General features: G+C 62.4%; 5 protein-coding genes across 9 annotated transcripts; 4 read left to right on the top strand and 1 right to left on the bottom strand.

Annotated features, from left to right (window-relative positions):
* The first annotated feature begins 424 nt into the window (after positions 1-424).
* BRD2 (bromodomain containing 2) lies at positions 425-6,042 on the top strand. 5 transcript variants are annotated; one of them, XM_032205115.1, is made up of 12 exons: positions 425-507; positions 1,272-1,572; positions 2,625-2,762; positions 2,852-2,993; positions 3,098-3,312; positions 3,426-3,794; positions 3,904-4,032; positions 4,131-4,385; positions 4,465-4,682; positions 4,911-5,221; positions 5,317-5,439; positions 5,543-6,042. In XM_032205115.1, the coding sequence occupies exons 1-12, from the start codon at positions 479-481 to the stop codon at positions 5,671-5,673; spliced, it is 2,361 nt and encodes a 786-aa protein (XP_032061006.1). In that variant the 5' UTR covers positions 425-478; the 3' UTR covers positions 5,674-6,042. The 5 variants fall into 5 exon arrangements, with proteins under 5 accessions (XP_032061006.1, XP_032061007.1, XP_032061005.1 ...); XM_032205116.1 differs by having other exon boundaries at positions 3,423-3,794; positions 4,504-4,682; positions 5,543-6,041; XM_032205114.1 differs by having other exon boundaries at positions 3,423-3,794; positions 5,543-6,041.
* Positions 6,043-9,420: 3,378 nt separating this feature from the next.
* On the top strand, positions 9,421-11,241 carry LOC116500220 (class II histocompatibility antigen, B-L beta chain-like). The gene is made up of 6 exons (XM_032205134.1): positions 9,421-9,511; positions 10,011-10,277; positions 10,453-10,734; positions 10,853-10,959; positions 11,050-11,073; positions 11,233-11,241. The coding sequence occupies exons 1-6, from the start codon at positions 9,421-9,423 to the stop codon at positions 11,239-11,241; spliced, it is 780 nt and encodes a 259-aa protein (XP_032061025.1).
* Positions 11,242-14,122: 2,881 nt separating this feature from the next.
* Positions 14,123-15,971, top strand: LOC116500209 (class II histocompatibility antigen, B-L beta chain-like). The gene is made up of 6 exons (XM_032205120.1): positions 14,123-14,214; positions 14,695-14,964; positions 15,140-15,421; positions 15,531-15,637; positions 15,728-15,751; positions 15,932-15,971. The coding sequence occupies exons 1-6, from the start codon at positions 14,124-14,126 to the stop codon at positions 15,938-15,940; spliced, it is 783 nt and encodes a 260-aa protein (XP_032061011.1). The 5' UTR covers position 14,123; the 3' UTR covers positions 15,941-15,971.
* A 2,750-nt stretch (positions 15,972-18,721) lies between these two features.
* On the bottom strand, positions 18,722-20,592 carry LOC116500208 (class II histocompatibility antigen, B-L beta chain-like). Its single transcript, XM_032205119.1, has 6 exons — positions 20,501-20,592; positions 19,760-20,029; positions 19,303-19,584; positions 19,078-19,184; positions 18,964-18,987; positions 18,722-18,783 (listed from the first exon to the last, which is right to left on the bottom strand). The coding sequence occupies exons 1-6, from the start codon at positions 20,589-20,591 to the stop codon at positions 18,775-18,777; spliced, it is 783 nt and encodes a 260-aa protein (XP_032061010.1). The 5' UTR covers position 20,592; the 3' UTR covers positions 18,722-18,774.
* A 495-nt stretch (positions 20,593-21,087) lies between these two features.
* Positions 21,088-22,947, top strand: LOC116500279 (HLA class II histocompatibility antigen, DR alpha chain-like). The gene is made up of 4 exons (XM_032205226.1): positions 21,088-21,187; positions 21,562-21,819; positions 22,015-22,296; positions 22,377-22,947. The coding sequence occupies exons 1-4, from the start codon at positions 21,115-21,117 to the stop codon at positions 22,529-22,531; spliced, it is 768 nt and encodes a 255-aa protein (XP_032061117.1). The 5' UTR covers positions 21,088-21,114; the 3' UTR covers positions 22,532-22,947.
* Positions 22,948-27,502: the final 4,555 nt, after the last annotated feature.

The raw sequence follows: 27,502 nt of genomic DNA, 5'->3' as shown, positions 1-27,502 counted from the left end.
CTTCCGCGCTCTCCCGCCCCTCACGGAGCCAAGATGGAGCCCGGCCGCTGACGCCTCGGCCGCCATCCGCCGCCATCCGCCGCCAGCCTCGCCTCGCCCGGCCCCGCCGCCGCTCTTTTCGGATCCCTCCGGCTCCCAGCGACGCCTCCGGGGTTGTATTGGCGGCATCGCGCCGGGCTCGGGGCCGGTGGGCGGCCATCAAGAGGCGCCCCCCCCCCCCCTTCCTTATTCCTCCCTCCGCCGCCATTTTCTCGGCGCCCGCCCGATGTGAGGGCCGCTGGACGGGCCCGAGCCGCCGCCGCTCGGTGATGCCCGGCCGGGGGCCGGCTCCTTAACGGGGGCGGGGGGAGGAGGCTCCTCCCCGGCGGGCAAAGTGGGGGGGGCGTCGGAGGAGACGGCGGCGGCAGGAGGAGGAGGAGGAGGAGGAGGTGGTGGAGGAGGAGGAGGAAGGCCGGGAGCCGGGCACGCAGCCGCCGGGATGCTGCAGAATGTGAATCCCCAGAGCAAGTAGGTTTATTTTTTTATTTTTTAAATTTTTTTAGGGGGGTGGGGGGCTTTTATAGGGGTTTTGCGTCTTGTTGGGGGCTTGTATCCACCCTATGGGGTGCCCTGAGGGGCTGCAGTGGGGTTGGGGCTCTCCCAGTTGCCTCCCAGTCGCCTCCCAGTGCTCCCAGTTTGCTGTGGCGCCGTCCTTCCTTCATCCTCGTGTCCTTGGCAGCCCCTTTGGGCGGCCTGCAGGGCCTTGAGGGGCTGCAAACCCCCCCTGCACAGCCCCCAAGGGCTGGTTTGGGGCCATTTCTGCCTTTTCCCAACCCCCCCCCTAAATATTCACGCCCCCCTTGGGGGTCCCATTGCCGCCTTGAGGCCGATTCCCCCCCCCCCCCCCCCCCCCCCCCCCAAATCTCTTAGGGCTTCCTCCTCCCTTCCTCCCCTTCCCCCCCAGCGCCGTTTTTTCCCCCAAAACCCCCCCGGGGACCCCCGTAACGAGGCGACACCCCCCCCACCGCCTCCTAACGGGTCCCGGCACGCCCCGTTGTGTCCCCAAACCCCCCCTCAAAGCCCCCAGGGCCACCACCTCGGGGCCCCCTCGTCACCCCTGCGCCGGCTTCTTTGTTCGCTGCCGGACCTGGACCCGCGCCAGCTCCCGCCCGCCTTTTTTTTTTTTCTTAATTTTTTTAATTTTTTTGGGGTCTTTATCGGTGTTTCGGGCCGCGGTGGTGCGGAGCTGCCCGGCTAACAGTGTCTCTGCTTCTCCCCCGACCCCCTTGCAGGATTTTGGGGGAGGGCAATGCCGGCCTCATGGGCCTGGCGACGGAATCGACCCCCGGCAAGCGGATCCGCAAACCCTCGCTCCTCTACGAGGGCTTCGAGAGCCCCACCATGGCCTCGGTGCCGGCTTTGCAGTCCCCTCAGGTCAACCCACCTCCGCCGGAGGTTTCCAACCCCAAAAAACCCGGCCGGGTCACCAACCAGCTGCAATACCTGCACAAGGTGGTGATGAAAGCCCTGTGGAAGCACCAGTTTGCTTGGCCTTTCCGCCAGCCCGTCGACGCCGTCAAGCTGGGCCTGCCGGTAACGAGCTGGGTTTTGGGTTTTTTTTTTGGGGTGGGGGGGCACGTGTGGGGGGCTAAGGGAGGCGAGCGTGTGTGTGTCTGTGCGTCCCCTGCTTGCCCCCAACCCAGGGGGTGCGGGTAGGCAGGCACGGGGTGTTTTTAGGGTCACCTAGCATCGCCCCGGCCCCAAAACGTGGTCCCCAAGCCTCAGAGTGCCAGGGCCGGCGCCTTGCCCCTCCTGGGGCTCCGCCAAAAAAAAAAAGATGCAGCTGCAGGTGCCTGGGCTGTGCTGTGTCCCCCCCTCTTTTTTCTCCCAGGGGCGTAAACCCTACGGGTTCTGAAGCCCCCCCAATTCCTCCCCGACCCCATAAAGGTCCCGGTAGGCGGTTGGCCCGCTCGGCTCGTCCCCGTTCCCCGTGCAGGTAGGGGTGAGGTGACGCAGCCGCTCCGGAGGGAACCCAAAAAGCTTCCCTCCCCCTTACCCCCTCTCATCTCCCCCCCCCTCCCCTCCCCACCTAATCTCTTGTGCCCTGAATGCGTTTTGCAGATTCCCATCCATGAATTTGTAGAAGACATCCTGTGACCCCAATAATAAACGCCAGCCCCCCGTGCACCTGTGGCGCCCAAGGATTTAAAGCCCGGAGGTAAATTCCACGTAGGTTCGCTCCGCACCTTAGCGTTAGCGTCGCCCCCCCCAGCCCCATTTGGCCCTCGAGGCCGTCCCCACAAATTTAGGCTCCCCCCCGACCCCCTCCAGGGCTCAGCTAGGGACCCTCCCCTCTTAAAATCTAGACGGTGGCACTCTAGGGTGGGGACCAGGTCCGGAGGCAGGTTTTTTTTATTATTATTATTTTATTTTTTTAATTTTATTTTGCCAACCCGCCGCACCCCCTGCCTGCTTTTTCTGCTGGCTGAGTGAGAGCGGATGCGTGAGTGGGGGGGCTGCCAGGAGCTCGAGCCCCCCAAAAACTCATCGAGGGTGGCTCGGGGTGCAAAAGGGGGGCGGGCAGGGGCGTGTTTTGATTTTTGGCTTGCAGCTGACCCCCTGCACCCCCCCGGTTTTGTTACCAGGACTACCACAAGATCATCAAGCAGCCCATGGACATGGGGACAATCAAACGGCGCCTGGAGAACAACTACTACTGGGGGGCCGCCGAGTGCATGCAGGATTTCAACACCATGTTCACCAACTGCTACATCTACAACAAGGTGGGGGCTTTGAGATGAGGGGGGGCCAGGATAGGGCCTGCTGGAGCCTCCCCCGTGGTCCCTGACGTTGCCTCCGTCCCTCCCCGCAGCCCACGGATGACATCGTGCTGATGGCCCAAACCCTGGAGAAGATTTTCCTGCAGAAGGTGGCTCAGATGCCTCCGGAGGAGCAGGAGATCGTGGTCCCGGTGGCCAAAAACAGCCACAAAAAGGGGGCGTCCAGGGCGGCGGGTACGTTGGGGTCACACGGGGCGGGGGTTTGGGACCCCAAAAGGGTTTTGTGCCCTTTTTGGGGTCAGATTTTAATGGGAATTGGGTTTTTTCTCCGTGCCCAGCGCTCCTGGCGGGCCTGACAGCCGCTCAGCAGGTGCCGGCCGTGTCCTCGGTGTCGCACAGCACGGTGTACGCCCCCAGCCCCGACATCCCCACCACCATCGTCAACATTCCCCACCCCTCCGTCATCTCCGCGCCGCTCCTCAAGTCGCTGCACTCCACCGCCACCACCCCCGCCGTGCTGCCCACCCCCGCGCCCACCCAGCCCGTGGCCAAGGTAGGAATCGGGGCCAAAAAACAAAACAAAGGTTTGGGGAAAAACTCTGGGAGTTTCTCACATCGTCACTCACCCCCTTTTTTTTTTTTTTTTATTTCTTTCTCTGGTAGAAGAAGGGGGTGAAGCGGAAAGCCGACACCACCACCCCCACCACCACGGCCATCATCGCCACCAGCGGCGAGTCCTCGCCCTCGGCCACGCTGCTGGAGGCCAAAGCGGCCAAAATCCCCGCCCGGCGCGAGAGCGGCCGCCCCATCAAACCCCCCAAGAAGGATTTGCCCGATTCCCAGCAGCACCAGACCTCCAAGAAGGGCAAGCTGTCGGAGCAGCTCAAGTACTGCAACGGCATCCTCAAGGAGCTGCTCTCCAAAAAACACGCCGCCTACGCCTGGCCCTTCTACAAGCCCGTCGACGCCTCGGCCCTGGGGCTGCACGACTACCACGAGATCATCAAGCACCCCATGGACCTCAGCACCATCAAGGTTTGGGATTTTTGGGGGGTTTCGTGGCCTGATCAGCCCCAGCAGGGGGTTTTTGGAGGCTGGGGGGGCTCGAACTTACCCGTTTTCACCCATTTTTTGCTCCCCGCAGCGGAAGATGGAGAACCGGGACTACCACGACGCGCAGGAGTTCGCCGCCGACGTCCGGTTAATGTTCTCCAACTGCTACAAGTACAACCCCCCCGACCATGACGTGGTGGCCATGGCCCGCAAGCTGCAGGTGGGTGGGCTCCCCAAAACCCCCCTCTGGATCCCCAAAAAGCCGTGCTGACCCCCCTCACCCTTTTATTTTTATTTTTTTTTTTCCCCTTTTCTCAGGATGTTTTCGAGTTCAGCTACGCCAAGATGCCTGACGAACCGCAGGACGCCAGCCCGCCCTCGGTGTCGGCGCCGCTGCCCGGTGCCCTCTCCAAATCCTCATCCGAGGAGTCCTCCAGCGACGAGGACGAGGATGACGAGGACGATGAAGACGACGACGAGGACGAAAGCAGCAGCGAGAGCTCGTCGGAGAGCGAGGAGAGCTCGGACTCGGAGGAGGAGCGCGCCAACCGCCTGGCCGAGCTGCAGGAGCAGGTGAGGGCCGGAGCAGGGCCGGTGCCACCACCCGCGCCCTCTCCCCATGCCCGCCTCACCCCCCTGTCTCCCCCCACAGCTGCGGGCCGTGCACGAGCAGCTGGCTGCCCTCTCACAGGGCCCCGTTTCCAAACCCAAAAAGAAGCGGGAGAAGAAGAAGAAGAAGAAATCGGAGAAGCACAAAGGCCGGGGAGGAGGCGACGAGGAAGCCCGGGCGCGTCAGGCCCAACTGCGCAAAGCCAAGAAGGCCGGGGGCGGCGGAGGGACCAGCGGGGGAGGCAGCGGAGGCAGCTCCAAGTGAGTGAGGCACCCACGGGTGCCCCCGCAAGGATTTGGGGTGCGGGCAGCAGCCGTGATGACCCTTTCCCCGTCAGATCGACTGTGGCGATGACCTGAGACAAAACAAGCCAAAAACCTGTCTGAGTGCTGCCAGAACGCATTGGGGGGAGCCTGTGGGGTGGGAGAATGTAGGGTGGGGGCGTTTTTGAGGGGATTTCAGTATTTCTGAGGCTTTGCTCCCGGCAGGAACTCGAAGAAGGCGGCGAAAGCGGCGCTGCCGCCTCCCCCGGCGCTCTACGACTCGGAGGAGGAGGAGGAGAGCAAGCCCATGACCTACGACGAGAAACGCCAGCTCAGCTTGGACATCAACAAGCTGCCCGGCGAGAAACTGGGCCGGGTGGTGCACATCATCCAGTCCCGGGAGCCTTCCCTGCGGGATTCCAACCCCGAGGAGATCGAGATCGACTTCGAGACCCTCAAGCCCTCGACGCTGCGCGAGCTGGAGCGCTACGTGCTGTCCTGCCTGCGGAAGAAACCCCGCAAGCCCTACAGCGAAAGTGAGTCATGGGGAGGCTTTTAGGGAGCTTTTGGGGACTTTTGGGGGGTTGTGGGGCTGAGCTGAGCTGAGCACCCCCTCTCCTCCTCCCCGCAGCCATGAAGAAGCCGGTGGGGAAGACGAAAGAGGAGCTGGCGCTGGAGAAGAAACGGGAGCTGGAGAAGCGGCTGCAGGACGTCAGCGGCCAGCTCAACTCCACCAAGAAACCCCCGAAGAAGGGTGAGCGCTGGGGTTGCGGGGTGGGATTTAAGAGGTTGGGGGGCCACGTTTTGGCTGCCTTCAGACCCTGGAGGCGCTGAGCGTGTTCTTCTCAACCTTACAGCCAGCGAGAAGCCCGAGTCGGCGCAGCAGGTGGCCGTGTCGCGGCTCAGCGCCTCCAGCTCCAGCTCGGACTCCAGCAGCTCCAGCTCCTCATCCTCGTCCTCGGACACCAGCGATTCGGATTCGGGTTAGGGGGGGGAGGAGGAGGAGGAGGCCGGAGCAGCCCCGAAAGCTGCGAGCGGCGCGGCCGGGTGGAGCCACGGGCAGGTTCGGAAGCGGCTCTGCGGGACCGGGCCCGCGTGAACCGGACTGAGAGCCCCCCCGCCCGGCCGACTGCGCCCCCAGGGTGGGCTTGGGGGGGTGCTGAGGAGCCCTCCCGGTGCCTGAGCGACGCCCCCACGGACTTTTTGGGGTTGGGGGGGGTGGCCGGGGGTCACGGGCCGGAGGTTCCCGGGTGTCGCCAGGGCAGGGGGGGCTGCGCTCAGGCCCCCAAGGCCGGGCCGGGCTTGGGGCGGGGGGGGGGTTACAGCCACCACCCCATCCCCAGCAGGTTTTACTGTTTGTTGTTTTAGGGTTTTATTTTTTTTTTTTTTTTTTTCTGACTTGTGGGATTTTTTCCGAGGGGGAAAAGTTTGGGGTTTTTAAGAAAAAAAAAATATAAGAAAAACGAAAAAAAAAATCTTAAAAAAAAAAAAGCATTTAAAGGTGAAAAAAAAAACACACACACACAAAAACAAAAAAAAAAAAAAAGGGGTTTACAGTCCCGAATATTTGGGTTTGCCGTGGAAGGCAGCAGCGCCCCGTGGCCGCAGCCCTTCCCCGGCCGGGGGGGAGCCGCCGCCGTCCCCCGTCCCCTTGTCTGTGGAGGATTTTAATTTATTTGAGCTGCGTCGTGCTGGCGCGGGCCCCGGCCCGTTGTACATAGCCCTCCCCGGCACACGAGCAGGGCAGCATGTTCCCCGGCGGGGCAGGGGGGAGGGAGGGGCCGCCTGTTTTTTACGTTGACTGTATAATTTTTTTCTACTCGTTTTATTTTTTTTTGTTTTTTTTTTCCCCTCCCCTCCTCTTCCTTTCACCCTCTCCCGCCCGTCCTCCCCCCCCCTTCCCCACTATTAGACCCTTAGAGCCGTGTTTTCATCTTATTGTATGTTTCAAACCTTTCGATTCTTTAACATGTAAATAAAGAAAATATTATTCGAGTTGAGCCGGGCTCCCTGTGGTCACAAGGGCTGTTTTGGGGACAGGTACCGGTGTCATTCCTGCCCCATTCACCCCACAAACACACACAAGGGGTTGGGTTGAGCATTATTTTCCCCCCCCCTTGGGCTCTTGGCCTCCTTGAGCCTTGTTTTGGGAAGGCTCCAAGGTTTGTGGTTAATGGGGCCGCATCAGGCTGGAGGGTGGTCACTAGTGGGGTCCCTCAAGGCTCCATTTTAGGGCCAGTCCTCTTCGGTGTCTTTATAAATGATGTGGATGTAGGACCAGAAGGTGTTTGGAGCAAATTTGCAGACACCAAACTTTGGAGGAGCTGTGGACTCCCAGAATCACAGAATGTAGGGGTTGGAAGGGACCTCAAAAGATCATCGGGGCCAACCCCTCTGCCAAAGCAGGGTCCTCAGAGCAGGCTGCTCAGGTAGGCGTCCAGACAGGCCTTGAATATCTCCAGAGGATACCCAAAAACCTCCCTGGGCAGCCTGTTCCAGTGCTCCATCACCCTCACCATGAAGAATTTCTTTCACATGTCAGTGCAGAACATTCTGTGTTCAATTTTAGGGCCGTTATCCCTTGTCCTGTCCCCACAAACCACCAAAAAAAGGTTGGCTACATCCTTCTGTCCCCCACCCCTCAGATATTTATATACACTGAGGAAATGCCCTCTCGGTTTTCTCTTCTCCAGCCCGAACAGCCCCAGGTCTCTCAGCCTCTCCTCACAGGGAAGCTGCTCCAGGCCCCGTATCATCTTTTGTGGCCCTCTGCTGGCCTCTTTCCAAGAGCTCCCTGTCTTTTTTTGTACCGGGGAGCCCAGAACTGGACCCAGTGCTCCAGGTGAGGCCTGACCAGGGCAGAGGAGAGGTCTCCAGCCAGACTCTGCTCCTTGGATCACCGCCCTCTGAGCTTGGCCAGTTCTCAACCCACCTCACTGTCCACTCATCCCACACTTTCTCAGCTTTGCCAGCAGGATTTCATGGGAGACAGCACGAAAAGCCTTGCTAAAGCCAAGGTAGATGCCATCCACCGCTCTCCCCCATCTCCCCAGCTGGTGATGCCATCGTAGAAGGCAACGAGGTTGGTCGAGCACGACTTCCCTTGGTGAATCCATGCTGACTGCTCCTCATAACCTTCTTCTCTTCCAATTGCTTGGAGATGGCCTCCAGAACAAGCTGCTCCAACACCTTTCCAGGGACAGAGGTGGCCTGTAGTTTCCCGGATCCTCCTTCCTGCCCTTCTTGAATATACCCCTATACTCCTCCCAAGAGGCCAGGCCCTTTTTCCACCTTTCATGGACCTTCCTCTTCCTCTTCATCTTATCGATGAGCTCCTTGCTCATCCATGCGGGTTTCCTGCCCAATTCCCTGATTTCCTATTCCTCGGGATGCACCGACCCTGAGCACGGAAGAAGTGCTGCTCTCAAAACCACCCTTGCCTTCTAGCAACCTAGCCCATGAGATACTCCCAAGCAGGTCCCAGAAGAGGTTCAAAGTCCCAGAAGTTGGCTCAAAGTTGCATCTGGAACTCCACCATCTCCTGGTCGCTGCATCCCAAGCTGCCCCCAACCTTCACGTCCCCAACGAGCCCATCCCTGTTGGGAAGAATGAGGTCCAGGAGCACCCCCGGCCTCGTCGGCTCCTCCACCACCCACGTCAGAAAATTGTCCTCGACGCGTTGTAGGAACCCTTTGGACTGCTCGTGCCTGGCCGAGGTGTTTACCCAGAAGATGTCGGTGAAATTGGAGTCCCCCATGAGGACCAGCGCTCGTGATCGTGAGGCTACTAGCAGCTGTTCGTAGAAGGCCTCGTCGCCTTCCTCCTCCTGATCTGGAGACCTGTAGCAGACCCCCACCACGGTGTCTCCCAGTACAAAAGGACATTAAACCACTGGAGAGTGTCCAGAGGAGGGCCACAAAGATGGTGAAGGGCCTAGAGGGGAAGAGGTATGAGAAATGGCTGAGGGCACTGGGCCTGTTCAGCATGGAGAAGAGGAGGCTGAGGGGAGGCCTCATCGCGGTCTACAATTTCCTCACAAGGGGGAGTGATGGGGCAGGCGTTGATCTCTTCTCTTTAGTCACCAGTGATAGGACCCAAGGGAATGGTGTCAAGCTGAGGAAGGAGAGGTTCAGGCTGGACTTCAGGAAGAGATTCTTCACCAAGAGGGTGGTCGCACACTGGAACAGGCTCCCCGGGGAAGCAGTCACTGCACCCATCCTGCTTAAATTTAAGAAACCTTTGGACTGTGCGCTTAGTCACACGGTCTGAATTTTGGGTAGACCTGTGTGGTGCCAGGAGCTGGACTCGATGATCCTCCTGGGTCCCTTCCAACTCGGGATATTCCATCGTTCTATGATTCTGTTCCCCCGGGGCTCGGCCTCCTTGAGGTTTCCCACAGGGAAGTGACCGGTGCTGTGGGCCGGGTGCCCGTGTCCCTTGCTGCTCCTCTCCTGTCCCGGGGCACTGGGACCCCACACCCACACCAGTGCCTCTTGGTGCCCCCTGGGGGGTCCAAACCCCGTTCCCTCCCGCTTCTTGAGGTTCCTCCTCCAACACCTTTGTAGCTCGGGACAAGTGTCAGAGGGTGCCCTCTGGGGTCAGGTTCTGCCTGGTGACGGGTGATGCTGCGCAGCCCCGCTGCTCACTGGTTGTAACTGGGAGGCCCAGTGCCAGCACTGGGTGGAGTCTTGCCTTGCCTGGGGTCCCGGCACCCCTCATCCTGTGCCCAGCAGCCATGGGGAGCGGCCGCATCCTGGGAGCTGGGGCCGTGCTGGTGGCACTGGTGGTGCTGGGAGCCCGCCTGGCTGGAGGCGAGGAGACCAAGGGTGAGCTCAGCCCCACGCCGGGGGGCAGGATCCCACGTGTGGCTGCTGGGGGGGAGGTGGCATGGGGGGGGACCCTCGGCCCTGGCACCACCACGCGGGGTGTGGGCATCCACAGCGACTGCCTCGGCCTCTGCCCTGGAAGCCTGGGAGCAGAGGGCTTTGGGGGGGGGGGGGGGGGGCTCAGTGAGTTTGGAGGTCCTGCCCCCACCCTGGGGCTCTATTGCATCCTGGCTCCCTCCCTTGGGCTCCTTCCCTGCGCTCCCCCATCTCTTGTCCCCTCCTGCCCCCAGGACCCTCCCCAGGAGCCCCTTGGACTCTTCCCATCCCCAGCATGTGGCGTTCCAGTGCGTCAGGGTCATGGCATCCATGTCACCGCGGCTGGGAGGGGAATGGGGATGGGGAGGGGTCTGGAGGGTGGGGAGGGGCTCCAGGGCGTCTGCTGGGGACTGGAGGCCTGGGAAGGAGGAGCAGGACCCCCTAACCTGCCCTGCCCATACAGGGTTCTTCCAGGAGATGGTGGCGTTTGAGTGTCACTACCTCAACGGCACCGAGCAGGTGAGGTATCTGGTGAAGTACATCCACAACCGGCAGCAGGACGTGCACTATGACAGTGACGTGGGGCATTATGTGGCTGACACGGAACTGGGCAAGCCTGATGCCGACTACTGGAACAGTCAGCCCGAGGAAAAGGAGCGGGTACGGGCTGAAATAGACACGGTCTGCCGGCACAACTACTTTATGGCCTCTTTCACTGTGGACAGGAGAGGTGCGTGGACACGAGCCCGGGGCTGCTGGGGCTGGGCGTCCTCTGCACCCTGGGGGCCAGGCACATCCCGGGGGGGCAGCGCATCCATCCCCGTCCCGCCCGGTGCCGGGGGCAGCGGTGCAGGTGAGCGCTGGGCTCTCGCCGCCCGCGCCCAGCTCTCTCCCTCTCCCCGCAGTTGAGCCCAAGGTGAGGGTCTCTCCCATGCAGTCGAGCTCGCTGCCCCAGACCGACAGGCTGGCGTGCTACGTGACGGGCTTCTACCCCGCCGACATCCAGGTGAAGTGGTTCAAGAACGGCCAGGAGGAGACCAAGCACGTGGTGTCCACGGACGTGATCCAGAACGGGGACTGGACCTACCAGGTGCTGGTGATGCTGGAAAGCACCCCGCAGCACGGGGACACCTACGAGTGCCACGTGCAGCACGCCAGCCTGAAAAGCCCCATCACCTACGAATGGGGTAAGGCTCTGGCCAATGCCTCCTGAGGGGGGTCCTGGGGGTCCCGAGCTCCAACCCTCCTACAGGAGGGGAGCAGGAGCACGGCCCCGGGCCTGAGCCCCCGCTCCTGTCCCCGCAGTGCTCCCAGCGGATGCCGCCAGGGGCAAGATGCTGACGGGCGTCGGGGGCTTGGTGCTGGGGCTCATCTTCCTGGCGCTGGGGCTCTTCCTCTACGTGCGCAGAAAGGTGAGCGGCCGGGGCGCTGGGGGTGGCGTGGGGCTGGGGGGGCCGTGGGGCACAGGGCCGTGCCGCTGACCTGGTCTCGCTGTGTTGCAGGGCGCATCGCTCCACCGGCTGCAGGTAACGTCCCCCACCCGCGGCCCTGCTGCACCCTCCCCGTGCGGGCTGCTTCCCCTTGCCCCTACCACCACCAGGGCAGCGCGGCCCTGGGGGGCCGTGGGGCACAGGGCTGGGGTGCTGCCCCCCACCCGCTGCTCACCCCCTGCTCTCTCCCCGCAGGGCTCCTGAAGCAGCTCCGGCTCCTGCGCCTCGGCTCCTCCGTGCCCAGCACCGCCTCTGCCCCGTGCTCGCCCGGCTCCTGCCCTTGATACCCGGTCCCGCAGCCCCACAGCCCTCTGCTGCTCCCCGGCGTCGCCCCCTGCCTTGATCTGTTCCCAGCCCGGCTGTTTCTGGGGACAGGTGCTGGTGTCGTTCCTGCACCATTCACTCCCCCACGCACACACATATTGGGTTGGGTTGAGACCTATTGCCCCCAGGGCTCTTGGCCTCCTTGAGCCCTGTTACGGGCAGGCCTCAAAGGGTTGTAGTAAATGGGGCCGAATCAGGCTGGCGGGTGGTCACTAGTGGTGTCCAACAAGGCTCCATTTTGGGGCCAGTCCTCTTCAATGTCTTTATAAACCATGTGGATGTAGGACTTGAAGGTGTTTGGAGCAAATTTGCTGACGACATCAAACTTGGAGGAGCTGTGGACTCGGCTAAGGGTGGGAAGGCCTTGGGAAAGGCCTTGGTGCGGGCCCCTGCCCCATTCATGCCCCATTCACCCCCACACACACACTCACATGGAGCCCCTATTCCCAACAGGGCTCTTATCACAGAATCACAGAATTATCTAGGTCGGAAGAGACCTCAAGACCATTGAGTCCAACCTCGGACCTAATACTAACAAGTCCTCCACTAAACCATATCACTAAGCTCTACATCTAAACGTCTTTTAAAGACCTCCAGGGATGGTGACTCCACCACTTCCCTGGGCAGCCCATTCCAACCCCTCACAACACTTTAGTAAAGAAGTTCTTCCTAACATCCAACCTAAACCTCCCCTGTTGCAACTTTAGCCCATTCCCCCTCATCCTGTCACCAGGCTCGTGGGAGAACAGACCAACCCCCACCTCACTTCAGCATCCATTAAGGTACCTGTGGATTGAGATAAGGTCGCCCCTGAGCCTCCTCTTCTCCAGGCTGAACAAGCCCAGCTCCCTCAGCCGCTCCTCGTAGGACTTGTTCTCCAGGCCCCTCACCAGCTTCGTCGCCCTTCTCTGGACTCTCTCAAGCACCTCCATGTCCTTCTTGTAGCGAGGGGCCCAAAACTGAACACAGTACTCGAGGTGCGGCCTCACCAGAGCCGAGTACAGGGGGACGATCACCTCCCTAGCCCTGCTGCCCACTCTGCTTCTGATACGAGCCAGGATGCCGTTGGCCTTCTTGGCCACCTGAGCACACTGCTGGCTCATATCCAGCCGACTATCCACCATCACTCCCAGGTCCTTCTCTGCCTGGCAGCTCTCCAACCATTCCTCTCCCAGCCTGTAGCTCTGCTTGGGGTTATTGCGCCCCAGGTGCAGGACCCGGCACTTGGCCTTGTTGAACTTCATGCAGTTGACCTCAGCCCACTGGTCCAGGCTATCCAAATCCTCCTGCAGAACCTTACTACCCTCGAGCAGATCGACACACGCACCTAACTTGGTGTCATCTGCAAACTTACTGAGGGAGCACTCGATCCCCTCATCCAGATCATCGATAAAGATATTAAGGAGGACCGGCCCCAGTACCGAGCCCTGGGGAGCGCCACTAGTGACCGGCCTCCAACTGGATTTGACTCCATTCACCACAACTCTTGGGGCCCGGCTATCCAGACAGTTTTTAACCCAACGAAGCGTGCGCCAGTCCAAGACACGAGCAGCCAGTTTCTTGAGTTATGGGCAGGTCTGAAAGGGTCATGAGAAACAGGGCCGCTTGAGGCTGGTGGATGGTCAATATTGGGGGCCCCTCAGGCTCCATTTTAGGGCCACTGCTCTTCAATGTCTTTATAAACCATGTGGATGTAAGACTAGAAGGTGTTTGGAGCAAATTTGCTGACGACACCAAACTTGGAGGAGTTGTGGACTCGGCTGAGGGTGGGAAGGCCTTGCGGAGGGATCTGGACAGATGGGAGAGCTGGGCGATCACCAACTGCATGCAGTTTAACAAGAGCAAGGCCACTGCGGCCTCACCTCAAGCACTGTGTGCTGTTCTGGGCACCACGGTACAAAAAGGATGTAAATCTGTTGGAGAGTGTCCAGAGAAGGGCCACAAAGACGGTGAAGGGCCTAGAGGGGAAGACGAATGAGGAGCGGCTGAGGGAACAGGGCCTGTTCAGCCTGGAGAAGAGGAGGCTGAGGGGGGACATCATCGTGGTACACAATTTCCTCACAAGGGGGAGTGATGGGGCAGGCATCGATCTCTTCTCTTTAGTCACCAGTGATAGGACCCAAGGGAATGGTGTCAAGCTGAGGCAGGGGAGGTTCAGGCTGGACTTCAGGAAGAGATTCTTCACCGAGAGGGTGGTCGCACACTGGAACAGGCTCCCCGGGGAAGCAGTCACTGCACCAAGCCTATCAGAGTTCAAGAAGTGTTTGGACGGGGGCACCTAGTCACACGGTCTGAATTTTTGGGTAGACCTGTGTGGTGCCAGGAGCTGGACTCGATGATCCTCCTGGGTCCCTTCCAACTCGGGATATTCCATCGTTCTATGATTCTGTTCCCCCGGGGCTCGGCCTCCTTGAGGTTTCCCACAGGGAAGTGACCGGTGCTGTGGGCCGGGTGCCCGTGTCCCTTGCTGCTCCTCTCCTGTCCCGGGGCACTGGGACCCCACACCCACACCAGTGCCTCTTGGTGCCCCCTGGGGGGTCCAAACCCCGTTCCCTCCCGCTTCTTGAGGTTCCTCCTCCAACACCTTTGTAGCTCGGGACAAGTGTCAGAGGGTGCCCTCTGGGGTCAGGTTCTGCCTGGTGACGGGTGATGCTGCGCAGCCCCGCTGCTCACTGGTTGTAACTGGGAGGCCCAGTGCCAGCACTGGGTGGAGTCTTGCCTTGCCTGGGGTCCCGGCACCCCTCATCCTGTGCCCAGCAGCCATGGGGAGCGGCCGCATCCTGGGAGCTGGGGCCGTGCTGGTGGCACTGGTGGTGCTGGGAGCCCGCCCGGCTGGAGGCGAGGAGACCAAGGGTGAGCTCAGCCCCACGCCGGGGGGCAGGATCCCACGTGTGGCTACTGCGGGGGAGGTGGGAAGGGGGGGGGTCCTCAGCTCTGGCACCTCCACGCGGGGTGTGGGCATCCGCAGCGACTGCCTCGGCCTCTGCCCTGGAAGCCTGGGAGCAGAGGGCTTTGGGGGGGGCTCAGTGAGTTTGGAGGTCCTGCCCCCACCCTGGGGCTCTGCTGCGTCCCTTGGGCTCCTTCCCTGTGCTCCCCCCATCTCCTGTCCCCTCCTGCCCCTAGGACCCTCCCCAGGAGCCCCTTGGCCTCTTCCTGATTGCAGCTTGTGGGGCTCCAGGGGTCAGGGGCACGGCGTCGGTGTCACCACGGCTGGGAGGGGAGTGGGGATGGGGAGGGGGCTGGAGGGTGGAGAGGGGGCTCCAAGGGCGTCTGCTGGGGGCTGGGGGCCTGGGAAGGGGGAGCGGGACCCCCTAACCTGCCCTGCCCATACAGGGTTCTTCCAGGAGATGGCGGTGTTGGAGTGTCACTACCTCAACGGCACTGAGCGGGTGAGGTATCTGGAGAGGTACATCTACAACCGGCAGCAGTACGTGCACTTTGACAATGACGTGGGGCATTATGTGGCTGACACGGAACTGGGCAAGCCTGATGCCGACTACTGGAACAGTCAGCCCAAAGAAATGGAGCGGGTACAGGCTAACATAGACAGGTTCTGCCGATACAACTATAAGCCGTTGGACCGTTACATCCTGCACAGGAGAGGTGCGTGGACATGAGCCTGGGGCTGGTGGGGCTGGGCGTCCTCTGCACCCTGGGGGCCAGGCACATCCCGGGGGGGCAGCGCATCCATCCCCGTCCCGCCCGGTGCCGGGGGCAGCGGTGCAGGTGAGCGCTGGGCTCTCGCCGCCCGCGCCCAGCTCTCTCCCTCTCCCCGCAGTTGAGCCCAAGGTGAGGGTCTCTCCCATGCAGTCGAGCTCGCTGCCCCAGACCGACAGGCTGGCGTGCTACGTGACGGGCTTCTACCCCGCCGACATCCAGGTGAAGTGGTTCAAGAACGGCCAGGAGGAGACCAAGCACGTGGTGTCCACGGACGTGATCCAGAACGGGGACTGGACCTACCAGGTGCTGGTGATGCTGGAAAGCACCCCGCAACACGGGGACACCTACAAGTGCCACGTGCAGCACGCCAGCCTGAAAAGCCCCATCACCCACGAATGGGGTAAGGCCCTGGCCAATGCCTCCTGAAGGGGGTCCCGAGCCCCCAGCCTGCTGCAGGAGTGGAGCGGGAGCACGGCCCCGGGCCTGAGCCCCCGCTCCTGTCCCCGCAGTGCTCCCAGCGGATGCCGCCAGGGGCAAGATGCTGACGGGCGTCGGGGGCTTGGTGCTGGGGCTCATCTTCCTGGCGCTGGGGCTCTTCCTCTACGTGCGCAGAAAGGTGAGCGGCCGGGGCGCTGGGGGTGGCGTGGGGCTGTGGGGGCCGTGGGGCACAGGGCCGTGCCGCTGACCTGGTCTCGCTGTGTTGCAGGGCGCATCGCTCCCCCGGCTGCAGGTAACGTCCCCCACCCGCGGCCCTGCTGCACCCTCCCCGTGCGGGCTGCTTCCCCTTGCCCCCTCCCAGCACCAGGGCAGCGCCCCGGGGCCGCAGGCAGCGTGGCCCTGGGGGGCCGTGGGGCACAGGGCTGGGGCGCTGCCCCCCACCCGCTGCTCACCCCCTGCTCTCTCCCCGCAGGGCTCCTGAAGCAGCTCCGGCTCCTGCGCCTCGGCTCCTCCATGCCCAGCACCGCCTCTGCCCCGTGCTCGCCCGGCTCCTGCCCTCGACACCCGGTCCCGCAGCCCCACAGCCCTCTGCTGCTCCCCGGCGTCGCCCCCTCCCTCGCTCCTGTCCCAGTTCAGCTTGGCATGGGCCGTTGGGAGCCCCAAATAAAGTGTCCCAGTGCCCTGCGTCCCTGCTGCTGTGGGGACGGTGGGGCAGGGGTTCGCACCGCTATCCCTGCACACGCGGCTCCAAAGCCTTGGGGGGGACGGGGCTGCATATGAGCCAGCAGCCTGCTCAGGTGGCCAAGAAGACCACCAGCATCCTGGCTTGTATCAGAAATGGCGTGGCCAGGAGGATTAGAAAGAACATGGGCTCATCATCAAGGAGTGTAGTGCTAGGACTACGGGAAACGTTTTTAAACTAAAAGAGGGCAGGTTTAGATATAGGAGGAAACTCTTATGGTATTCAAGGCCAGGCTGGATTGGGCTCTGGGCAACCGGGTCTGGTGGGAGGTGTCCCTGCCCATGGCAGGGGGGTTGGAATTTTATGATATTTAAGGTCCCTACCAACCCAAACCATTCTGTGATATGTTGTCCAAGACAGTGTCAAGTGCTTTGGACAAGTCTCGGTAGATGAAGTTAGTTGCTCGTCCCTTATCCACCAATTCTGTCACTCTCATAGAAGGTCACTGAGTCAGTCAGGAATATTTGCCCTTAGTGAAGCCCCGCTGGCTGGTGACAAAAAAATGGGGGTTAGGTTTCCCCTTTTCCATTCGCTGGGGACTTCACCAGTCTGCCATGACTTTTCAGCGGTGATGGGTATTGTCTTAGGAACTACCCAATCATTCGTTTCTTCAGCTCTTCATGATCTCATGGTCCTGGGGAGTCCAAATCCTCAGCAGCCAGCCTGGGTTCACCGAGGGGAAGCTATGCTTGACCAACCTGGAGAATTTCTGTGTTGATGAAGCAACCAGCCTGGGAGAAGAGGGGAGCAGTGGCCTTCGTCTCCCTGGAGCCCAGGAAAACTTTTGTTGCTGTCAGCCGTAAGACCCTCAAAGAGAAGTCATTAATGCATCGGCTGGAAGGGCAGATGGTGAGGTGGGTCAAGAGCTGGCAGAATGGCCAGCCAAGGGGGTGGTGAAGGGTGGAGAAAGCCCAAGGTGGGCCCATCAAGACCCACAAATCCCCGAAGGCAAGGTCCCAAGGAGGGGGACAGGATCCAGGCAGCCACGGACGTCTTCCACCAGCACAGCTACAGGGTGCTGACCCCTCTTGCCATGGGGAACAGAGGTGAGCGCGGGGTCGGCGGGGCTGGGACCCCTCTGCGGTGAGAGAAGCAAGCTCTCAGGCAGCATTCAAGGAGCCGCTGTGGCTGCTGATGCCCTGCTGTGCAGTCCCTCCAGCAGATTTGAGGGAAGCACCCCATGAGAAGCAGAGCCTCCTCTGTCTGCAGAGGGCATCCTCCGCTTCTCCTGCCCCTCTACGGGCACCTTCAGCTGCCCTCCCATTTCCCCAAACCCACCCAGTCCTGGGGGGGGGCTCCATGCGCTGTGGCTGCCCTTGGCCGTGGCCCCCCAGACCCTTCAGACACCAGATTTGGGGGCAGCAGGCAGAGGGACGGGGCAGTTCCTGCAGTGCCTCCAAGGGGTCAGGGTAACGGCGTCGGTGTCACCGCGGCTGGTAGGGGAGTGGGCACGAGGAGGGGGCTCCAAGGGCGTCTATAAGGGGGACTGGGGGACTGGGGAGGGGAAGCAGAACCCCCTGCCCTCCCTGCCCACGCAGGGTCCTTCCAGTTCCACCTCCATCTGCAGTGTCACTTCCCCACCACCACCGAGCGGGTGACGCTGCCGGAGCGCTCCGGCAGCGAGGGGCAGCAGGACGAGCGCCGTGGCCACGACCTGCGGTGTGCGAGGGTCGTGGGCTCCTCAAGTCCTCCTACCAGCCTTCACTCCCCCAACACCCAGGGTGCCACGGTGGCCCCACGCCCCTCGTCCCCTCCATCCTCAGCCCCGCCGCCCCCTGAGGCTGTTCCTCGGCACCCCCCCGTGCTGCCCGGCGGAGCAACGGTGCTTGGGGGCAGCCCAGTGTCACTGGAGCCCCGTTGTCGCCACTTTGTGGGGTGCTCGGCCCCAAAATGCAGGGCTGTGGGGACCGGGGGGTCTGGAGGGAGCATGGTGGGACCTGGGTGGGACGGTGGTGTGATCCCCGGGGTACCGCGTGGGGATGGTGGGTGGGTACAGGGGGACTGCGGGGTGTCCCAGCCTGGGGACCAGCTGGGGGCTGGACCAGGGGAGCAGTGGGATCTGATGGGGCCGTGTTGGGGCTCAGGGTGGGGACAGGGGTTGCTGAGGTAGCTGGACGGGTGCCCCAGCACCCAGATCCCAAAAGCCCTGCCCAGGACCCTTGCACCCCACGCCCATCCCCAACACCCAGAGGCAGCAGGACGCTGGCTCCGCCACCAGCCCCCCTCCCACAGGACCCTTCACTCAGCAGCCCCCCCGGGCTCTGCAGACCCAGACCCCAAGCAGCCCCGTCCCCACCAAGGCTTTGGAGCCATGTTAGCGGGGATTCTGGTGTCCGCCCCTGCCCCACCGTCCCCACAGCAGCAAGGACGCAGGGCACTGGGACACTTTATTTGGGGCTCCCAGTGGCCCCAGCCAAGCTGAACTGGGACGGAAACGAGGGAGGGGGTGACCATAGGGAGCAGCAGAGGGCTGTGGGGCTGCGGGACCGGGTATCGAGGGCAGGAGCCGGGCGAGCACGGGGCAGAGGCGGTGCTGGGCACGGAGGAGCCGAGGCGCAGGAGCCGGAGCTGCTTCAGGAGCCCTGCGGGGAGAGAGCAGGGGGTGAGCAGCGGGTGGGGGGCAGCGCCCCAGCCCTGTGCCCCACGGCCCCCCAGGACCATGCTGCCTGCGGCCCTGGGGCGCTGCCCTGTTGCTGGGAGGGGGCAAGGAGAAGCAGCCCGCACGGGGAGGGTGCAGCAGGGCCGCGGGTGGGGGACGTTACCTGCAGCCGGGGGAGCGATGCGCCCTGCAACACAGCGAGACCAGGTCAGCGGCACGGCCCTGTGCCCCACGGCCCCCCCAGCCCCACGCCACCCCCAGCGCCCCGGCCGCTCACCTTTCTGCGCACGTAGAGGAAGAGCCCCAGCGCCAGGAAGATGAGCCCCAGCACCAAGCCCCCGACGCCCGTCAGCATCTTGCCCCTGGCGGCATCCGCTGGGAGCACTGCGGGGACAGGAGCGGGGGCTCAGGCCCGGGGCCGTGCTCCCGCTCCACTCCTGCATGAGGGTGGGGGCTCGGGACCCCCGGGACCCCCCTCAGGAGGCATTGGCCAGAGCCTTACCCCATTCGTAGGTGATGGGGCTTTTCAGGCTGGCGTGCTGCACGTGGCACTCGTAGGTGTCCCCGTGCTGCGGGGTGCTTTCCAGCATCACCAGCACCTGGTAGGTCCAGTCCCCGTTCTGGATCACGTCCGTGGACACCACGTGCTTGGTCTCCTCCTGGCCGTTCTTGAACCACTTCACCTGGATGTCGGCGGGGTAGAAGCCCGTCACGTAGCACGCCAGCCTGTCGGTCTGGGGCAGCGAGCTCGACTGCATGGGAGAGACCCTCACCTTGGGCTCAACTGCGGGGAGAGGGAGAGAGCTGGGCGCGGGCGGCGAGAGCCCAGCGCTCACCTGCACCGCTGCCCCCGGCACCGGGCGGGACGGGGATGGATGCGCTGCCCCCCCGGGATGTGCCTGGCCCCCAGGGTGCAGAGGACGCCCAGCCCCACCAGCCCCGGGCTCGTGTCCACGCACCTCTCCTGTTCTGGATGAAATTTTCCAACACCTTATAGTTGTGCCGGCAGTAATTGTCTACTTGACCCCGTTTGTACTCCATTTCTTCGGGCAGACTGTTCCAGTAGTCAGCTGTAGGCTTGCCCAGTTCCGTGTCAGCCACATAATGCCCCACGTCGCTGTCAAAGTGCACGTACTGCTGCCGGTTGTAGATGTGCCTCTCCAGAAACCTCACCCGCTCGGTGCCGTTGAGGTAGTGACACTCAGACACCGCCGTCTTCTGGAAGAACCCTGTATGGGCAGGGCAGGTTAGGGGATCCCACTCCCCCTTCCCAGGCCCCCAACACACGCCCTAGAGCCCCCTCCCCACCCTCCAGCCCCCTCCCCATCTCCACTCCCCTCCCAGCCGCGGTGACACCGACGCCGTGCCCCTGACCCCTGGAGCCCCACAAGCTGCAATCAGGAAGAGTCCGAGGGGCTCCTGGGGAGGGTCCTGGGGGCAGGAGGGGACAGGAGATGGGGGGAGCGCAGGGAAGGAGCCCAAGGGACGCAGCAGAGCCCCAGGGTGGGGGCTGGACCTCCAAACTCACTGAGACCACCCCAAAGCCCTCTGCTCCCAGGCTTCCAGGGCAGAGGCCGAGGCAGTCGCTGCGGATGCCCATACCCCACGTGGAGGTGCCAGGGCTGAGGACCACCCCCATCCCACCTCCCCCCCAGCAGCCACACGTGGGATCCTGCCCCACGGCGTGGGGCTGAGCTCACCCTTGGTCTCCTCGCCTCCAGCCGGGCGGGCTCCCAGCACCACCAGTGCCACCAGCACGGCCCCAGCTCCCAGGATGCGGCCGCTCCCCATGGCTGCTGGGCACAGGATGAGGGGTGCCGGGACCCCAGGCAAGGCAAGACTCCACCCAGTGCTGGCACTGGGCCTCCCAGTTACAACCAGTGAGCAGCGGGGCTGCGCAGCATCACCCGTCACCAGGCAGAACCTGTCCCCGCAGGACTCCCTCTGACACTTGTCCCACGCCGTGGACGTGCTCCAGTAGCGACCCCAGGGAGCCATCATCCGAGCCCAGCCCGCAGTGGGGCTCCCCCCTTGTCTTCCCCTCTCTCCTCATCCCCCCTCCAGGTCCCCGCGCGCCCCCAGCCCCACGGGGTGCCCCCCCAGCACCCTGCGCGGTGCCCGTCCGTCTGTCTGTCGTGCGGGGTGCTTGGCGTTGCTGCTCTGCCTGGGAACAGCTGAGTCAACCCCGGGGCACCCGGCCATTGGCTCGGGATGTTGGGGGGAGCCCCCGGGCACGGGGCCCCCAGCACTGGGCTCCCCAGCCCCAGTGCCGCTCGCCCTTCGCTCGCTCCCGCTGCCCGGTGTCGCAGAGGTGATGGCCGCAGGACGGGGCGTCCCGCTGGTGCTGCTGGCCCTGCTGGCCCTGCAGGGCTCGGGGGCCGTGAAAGGTGCGTGGCGGGGGGGGGGGGACACGGCTGGGGAATGGGGGGTCCCGGACCCACAGCGGAGCGGGGCGGGGTGTCGGCGGTGCTGTAAGGGCTGGGAGTGGGGAGCTGTGGCCCCGCAGACGTAAGGGAGCAGGGGGGGCTGCTAAGGGGGGGCTGGGGGACAAAGGGACGCGTTTGGGGCCACGGCACCTCCTGCCCGAGTCCTGGGGCTGCCAGGACCACCACCCTATCCCGTGGTGTTCGTGGGGACCAAACTGGGTCCCCACAACCTGTCACTGCCCCCAGCCCCAGGCGGTGAAGAGCCCGGGGAGCTCTTGGTGGGCTCAGGCAGTGAGGGGGGGGGGGGGCTGCCACTCATGCCTGTCCCTTCCCAGTGGGCCACGTGCTGATGCAGACTGAATTCTACCAGCGGGACGAGACGCACAACAGGGAGGGCGGCCAGTTCATGTTCGATTTCGACGGCGATGAGATCTTCCACGTGGACCTGCAGAAGTCGGAGACCATCTGGCGCCTGCCCATCTTCACCACCTTTACCAGCTTCGAGGCCCAGGGGGCCCTGCAGAACATCGCCGTGGACAAGCAGAACATGGAGATCATGATGAAGAGGTCCAACCGCTCGCAGGGCACCATCGGTAACAACCCGGCCACGGCGCGGCTTCTCCCTGCACCCAAGCTGTGGGCAGCAGCGGGGAGCGCAGCCCCCAGGCTGTGCCCCGAGCTGTGTGCGGGGTCCCCCTGGGTGGCCCCGGGGCACAAAGGGTCCCCTCTGTGGGGCCAGAAGCTGGGTTGAGCCCGCACTGCACTGAGCCCTTCTCCACCTCCTCCAGCGCCGCCCGAGGTGACGGTGTTCTCCGAGGACCCCGTGGAGCTGGGGGATCCCAACATCCTCATCTGCTACGTGGACAAGTTCTGGCCGTCCGTCATCACCATCACCTGGATGAAGAACGGGCAGGAGGTGACGGAGGGCGTCTCCGAGACCGTCTTCTACCGCCAGGCAGACAACGGCTTCTACAAGTTCTCCTACCTGCCCTTCATCCCCACGCGGGGCGACTACTACGACTGCCGTGTGGAGCACTGGGGGCTGCCCGAGCCGCTGATGACGCACTGGGGTGAGGACGGGACCCTCCCCTCGCCCTCGCCCGTGGTGGGGGGCTCGGCGCCCCGTCCTCACCCCCCTGTCCCTTCGCAGAGCCCCAGGTGCCCCTCCCCGTCTCCGAGAGCACCGAGACCCTGGTGTGCGCCCTGGGCCTGGCCGTGGGCATCGTCGGCATCGTCGTGGGCACCATCCTCATCATCAAGGCCATGAAGATGAACAACGCCCGCAACCAGCGGGGCCTCTTGTGAGGAGGCAGAGGCCGGGCCTCCCCCCAGCCGGACCCTGTGCCCCTTCAGCCGCCCCCTTGCTTCAGCCCCCCCTGCCAAGAGCTGCTCACTCCTGTGCCCCGCATTGGTGCCGCACCTCCCCAGCGCTTCCTTCTCCTGCACATGCCACACGAAGACGCCCCTCAGGCTGCTGCGGGGTGGCTGAATTCCCCCCCCCACAACAGGATGGGGGTGAGCAGAGGTAGCCCCCGGGGCCACCCCGCGTTGCCCGCTGTCGGGGGACGTCGCCGCACCGCCTTGCGCTGGCCCCAGCATCCAGCACGCGCCACGTCTCCTCCTCGCCCAGACGCGGGGGTCTCTCCCGCAGCCTTTGGGGCGAGCGGGGGGGTGGTCCTGCCCCCCCAGCTCCCCCCCCCCCCGGCACCCAGTCCCGTGCCCGCCACTCCTCCTCTGCTGCTCTGGCACTGCAATAAAGTGGGTTGGGGTTGATCCTGCTGCGCGACCCTCACCGCGCGTCCGTTCTCCGCACCGCGGCCGCACGAGCTCCTTGGTCATCGGTCGGGGGGGGAGATCTATGGGGTGTGTGTGGGGGGGGGGGGTCTCGGGTGTGGGGCAGGGCTCCGGGGCTGCAGAGGGAAGGGGTAGGGTGACCTCAAGGCTGCCGGGTTCTCCTGGTGGTGGGATCTTGGCACCTCTAGGGTGGGCTTCCAGGGCGGAGACCCCACTGATGGCTCCCGGGGGGTCGCAGGCACCCCGACCATGGGCAGAGGGGGGGGCCCCTCCTGTATCTGTCAGGGAGGTCCTGGGGGGAACGGGGGGCATGGGGGGGCCCACGGGGACGAAGGAAGCAAAGCTGGACCTTGCCCTCAGCCAGACCAGTTCTCCCAGCAGCCGCTCTGCCTGGTAACTGGTGACACCAGTGCTCAGGGGAAAACGGACTGGGAGCTGTGGAGGAGGCTCTGAGGGGCAGAGAAGGAGCAAATCCTTCCCGGGGAGGGGAGGCACCGTGGACAAGGCAGCAGAGCAGCAGGGGCTCGGGGCTGCTTCCTTCCCCCCCCCAGGAGCAGAAGGGGAAGGAGCAGCGGGAACAGAAAGCGGCCGGCGTGCGGCGGGGAGGATGTGAAACCCCCCCACGGCCTCGCACGCGGGGAGCGCGTTGGGGTCACGCGGGGATCTGAGCTCCCCCCCCCCCCGGGTGGGCAGCGCTGGAAGGGGGAGAGCCCGAATAAAAACTAGCTGGAAATGGGTATTTCGAGGAGGATAAATTCAGTAAATTCAGCCAGGTGCAGACCCAGCAGCTACTGGGGACCAGTTAAAAATACCAGTGGGGATGGAGGAAGGGACTGGACGGGACCCAGAGCCCCACGGGGGCAAAAATCCTAAAAAACGAGCCCCTGGTGGGCTGGAGGGGGCTCCGTGCTGAGCCCCCAGTGCTCCCAGTATAACGTCGGTGACCCAGCACTGCTCCCACTGGGACCTGGGCTGCTGGGAGGCTGCCGGAGACTGGTGACGCAGCCCAGTGCCGCCCGCTGACTGGTCGTACTGGGGTTACTGGCGGGCGAGGGAAGCAGGCAGGGCCGTTTCCCCGAAATGCTGGCGTGCCCCACGGGCTGGGGGGGGGGGGGGGGGAGACACTGGCTTCAGTGGAAATCCCCTGCGTGGCGGGGTCGGGGTGGGGTGGGGGGGGCACCCAACGGGACACACAGACGGACAGAGCCGCCCGGGGGGGCTCTGTGTGTGTGTCCTCCCCCCGGCCCCGAGGACGCCAAGCTTCACAGCGTCAGGGTCTTGAGGCCAAGGAGGGATCGCTGGGGCCAGTAAATGGGGGGGGGGGGACGTTTTGTGATGCTCCGTGCTCAGACGGCTCCAGTTCCCCCCTCCCAGGGTGGTCCTGGAGGGGGCCACCCCCTCCCCAAACCTCCAACCCCCAGCCCCACACCACGGGTGCCTTCTGCTTTCTGGGAGTCACAGAAAGGGGGAAATGGGTGCAAAAGCGTGCCAGGGACTTTCCAAAAGGCAGTTCCCCCCCCCAAAAAAAAAAAAAAAAAATGCTGTCATGTCACCAGTTGCCGGGGGAAAATTGCGAGGGGAGAGCCGAGCCCAGGTGATGGCCTCACGCTCCAGCACGCGGTGTCCCGGGGGGGGGCACCACACCAAAATGAACCCCCCCATATACACCCCCAGGATGGTGTGATGGTGCCAGTGCCCCCAGCGTGGAGGAGAGACCAAAAGATCCCCCAAAACACCCCTTTTCCAACACCCAGTTGGAGGCTGACCTGCCCTTGAGGGATGAAGATGCCGAGGTGGGAGCTAACCCCAACCCCAAACGATGCATGGGGTGACCCCAAATCCAACCCCAACCCCAACCCCAGCCCCATGCCGTGCAAGCACCAGGACCGTGGCGAGCCCTTTGGACTTGGCAGCACTTCACAAAGGGGCACCGGGGCCCCACGTGCCTTCACCCTGCCCTGTTCCGAAGTCCATCTCTTGGCGCAGTCTCCGGCAGGTCAAAAGGGATCCGGCAAGCAAGAGGGATCGGGATCTGGGGATGTGCCCCCCAGCCACGACACCCAGCAGGGCTCATTTCATTTTGAGAGATGCTGATGCTGCCTGAGATGCTCTCTGAAAGCTCCGGTCCCTCCTGGACCCGCAGCAGGACCGAGGCCAGCTGGAACCCAGGGCGTCCTCCCAGTCTTGCTGACACCTTCTGGCCAAGCCCTTGCTTTGCACACTACGTTTTGCTCCATTTTCACCATATCCACGTCCCTCGTGGGCTACAAGCCCCTAAAATTACAAGCAGGGGGACCCCCTGCTTGTTTTGGGGATGATACGGGAAGGCAAAAGCACTTTGGGATCACACCTGCTGCTGTGGACGTGCTGTAAATTACTGCGTTCATCAACGATGCCGAGCCTCACCCAGCAAAATAAAACACAATTCGGCATTTTCCTGCTGACACGATGCCAGCAGGCAACATGCTTCTCCCCCACCAAAAGGCAAATGTGACGTGGTGGCGTCGCTACGAGGGGCAGAAGTGTGAGATGATGACCCAAAAAGATGTCACGGTCTCAACAGAGTAGTATATATAGTATAGGTATACTAGTATAGTGTAGGTATACTAGTATAATATAGGTATATCTAGTATATCTAGTGATAGGATTGTAGGGAATGGCCTCAATTTGTGCCAGGTTGGAAATTATAAGATATTTCTTCTCAGAAAGAGCTTTCAGGCATTGGGGATGGCCAGGTAGGTGGTGGAGTCACCCTCCCTGGGGGTGTGCAAGGAAAGGTGATCAGGGACGTGGTTTCGTGGTGGTTGGACCAGATGAGTTTGGAAGGGCTCTTCCAACCTTAGCAATTTCTGTGATTCTAAGAAAAGTGCGTTCTTGGGGTATTTTTACCCCAGAAGTAACGTCCAGTCCAGTGATGGCCCCCTCTGGGCGAGCACTGCCCCTTCACAGTGGGTTGACAAGCAGGGGATGGAGGCGCCTGCCTCTTTATTTCCCGTTTTCTCCCCAAAAATGGGAACTTGGGGGGAGTTTCGTCACGGAGGAGCTCACGTCAGCGAGCGAGGGGAAAGCGAGAGAAAGGCAACAAAAAAAAAATAATAATAACCGACCCCCCAAAAGCAGCAAAATTATAGATGATATATTACAATACAACTTAAAAGAATTACTTACAAAACATTACACACGCCGCCGGCTCAGCACCAGGGGGCATGCCTCTGCTTTTTAAGAAAATAAAAAAGCAAAGACGGGTGCCCTTTAAACTTCTTTTTATGGGACGGCGCCAAGAAAATAATTTTTTCCTTTTTTTTTTTTTTTTTTTTTTTTTCTTTCCTCCCTCCTCCCCCAGGCACTGTGCTGGGTCATGCAGAAATTCACATCTTTTTCATCTCTTTTTTTTTTTTTTTTTTTTATGGGGTGGGAAATCCAAAAATTACGCAGCCGGGACCAGTACCAACAGTTGAATCCACTCCTTTAAATAATATAATTAATTTAAAATAGAAAAAAAAATAAAAATAAAAACACAGTAAAAACACAACGTCCTTCTTCCTCGCTGGTTTCCAGGGGCTACGGGCAGGAGGTGTTGGAGGCTTTTTAAGCACACCCATGGCGAGGACGTCGCGCGGTGACGGGGGGAAAGGGACCGGCACCCTTCGCCTTGATGGGTGCTGTGGGGCTATGAAGCAGCACCCCGGGGCGACAGGGAAGATTTTTCAAATTAATTAGCCTGGATTAACGGAGTTAACGAAGTCAAGCAGCAGCTTCACCTCTATGAGCCAGGGTGGGCCGGGTTAGGGACCCCACAAACATCACTCAGCTCTCGGAGGTGGTCAGGCACTGCTGATGTGGGGTTGTATATAGGGGTGATAGCACGCCTGGGGACAGATTTGGCCCCGGGTCCAGTCCCTTTGACCTTAACTTGGAAGCACGAGGGCTGTTGTGGTGCAAATCCACACGGCGAGGGGGATACGAGAGCTCTCGTGCTAACCCCGAGTGCTCGCTAGCGGTGCATGACCACCGAGGGCGGCGGCGTCCTGGGCGTGCTTTGAAACCCTTCGGCTCTCTGGGCAGAGAGCAAAGCCAAGAAATGCTCCCTTTGCTCATGGGTGGGCTCCTCGAGGGCTTCCCCGGGGTGGCGGAGGTGGGAGCGTGGAAAACGAAGCCCTGGGAGCGCAGGGAAGGAGCAACTGGGATTTATGGGGGGGAAGATACTGGGAGGAAGGGAGCACTGCTGGGCGTCGAGGGAGGTAGCCAGTGGATCCGTTTAAAAATTTTCCTCTCTGTCTCTCTACATATTAAAATATAGATTTATTCTAAGCGTTAAAAGTCTCTTTGGCATCTCTCCAGACCCTGGCCCCAGCGGAGGTGGCAGCGTTTCGGTCTCAACGCGCGCGGCCGGGGGCTGAGCCCCTCCGCCCCTCGCAGCAGCAAGGAGGGGAGGCGAGGGGGCGAGGATCGCCCCACGGGGGAGGCCAGGGTATGGCAGGG

This window comes from Aythya fuligula, chromosome 33, assembly GCF_009819795.1.
Source record: "Aythya fuligula isolate bAytFul2 chromosome 33, bAytFul2.pri, whole genome shotgun sequence".
Lineage (NCBI taxonomy): Eukaryota > Metazoa > Chordata > Aves > Anseriformes > Anatidae > Aythya > Aythya fuligula.
Note: the sequence above shows the minus strand (reverse complement) of the source record. Positions and strands in the feature narration are given on the sequence as shown.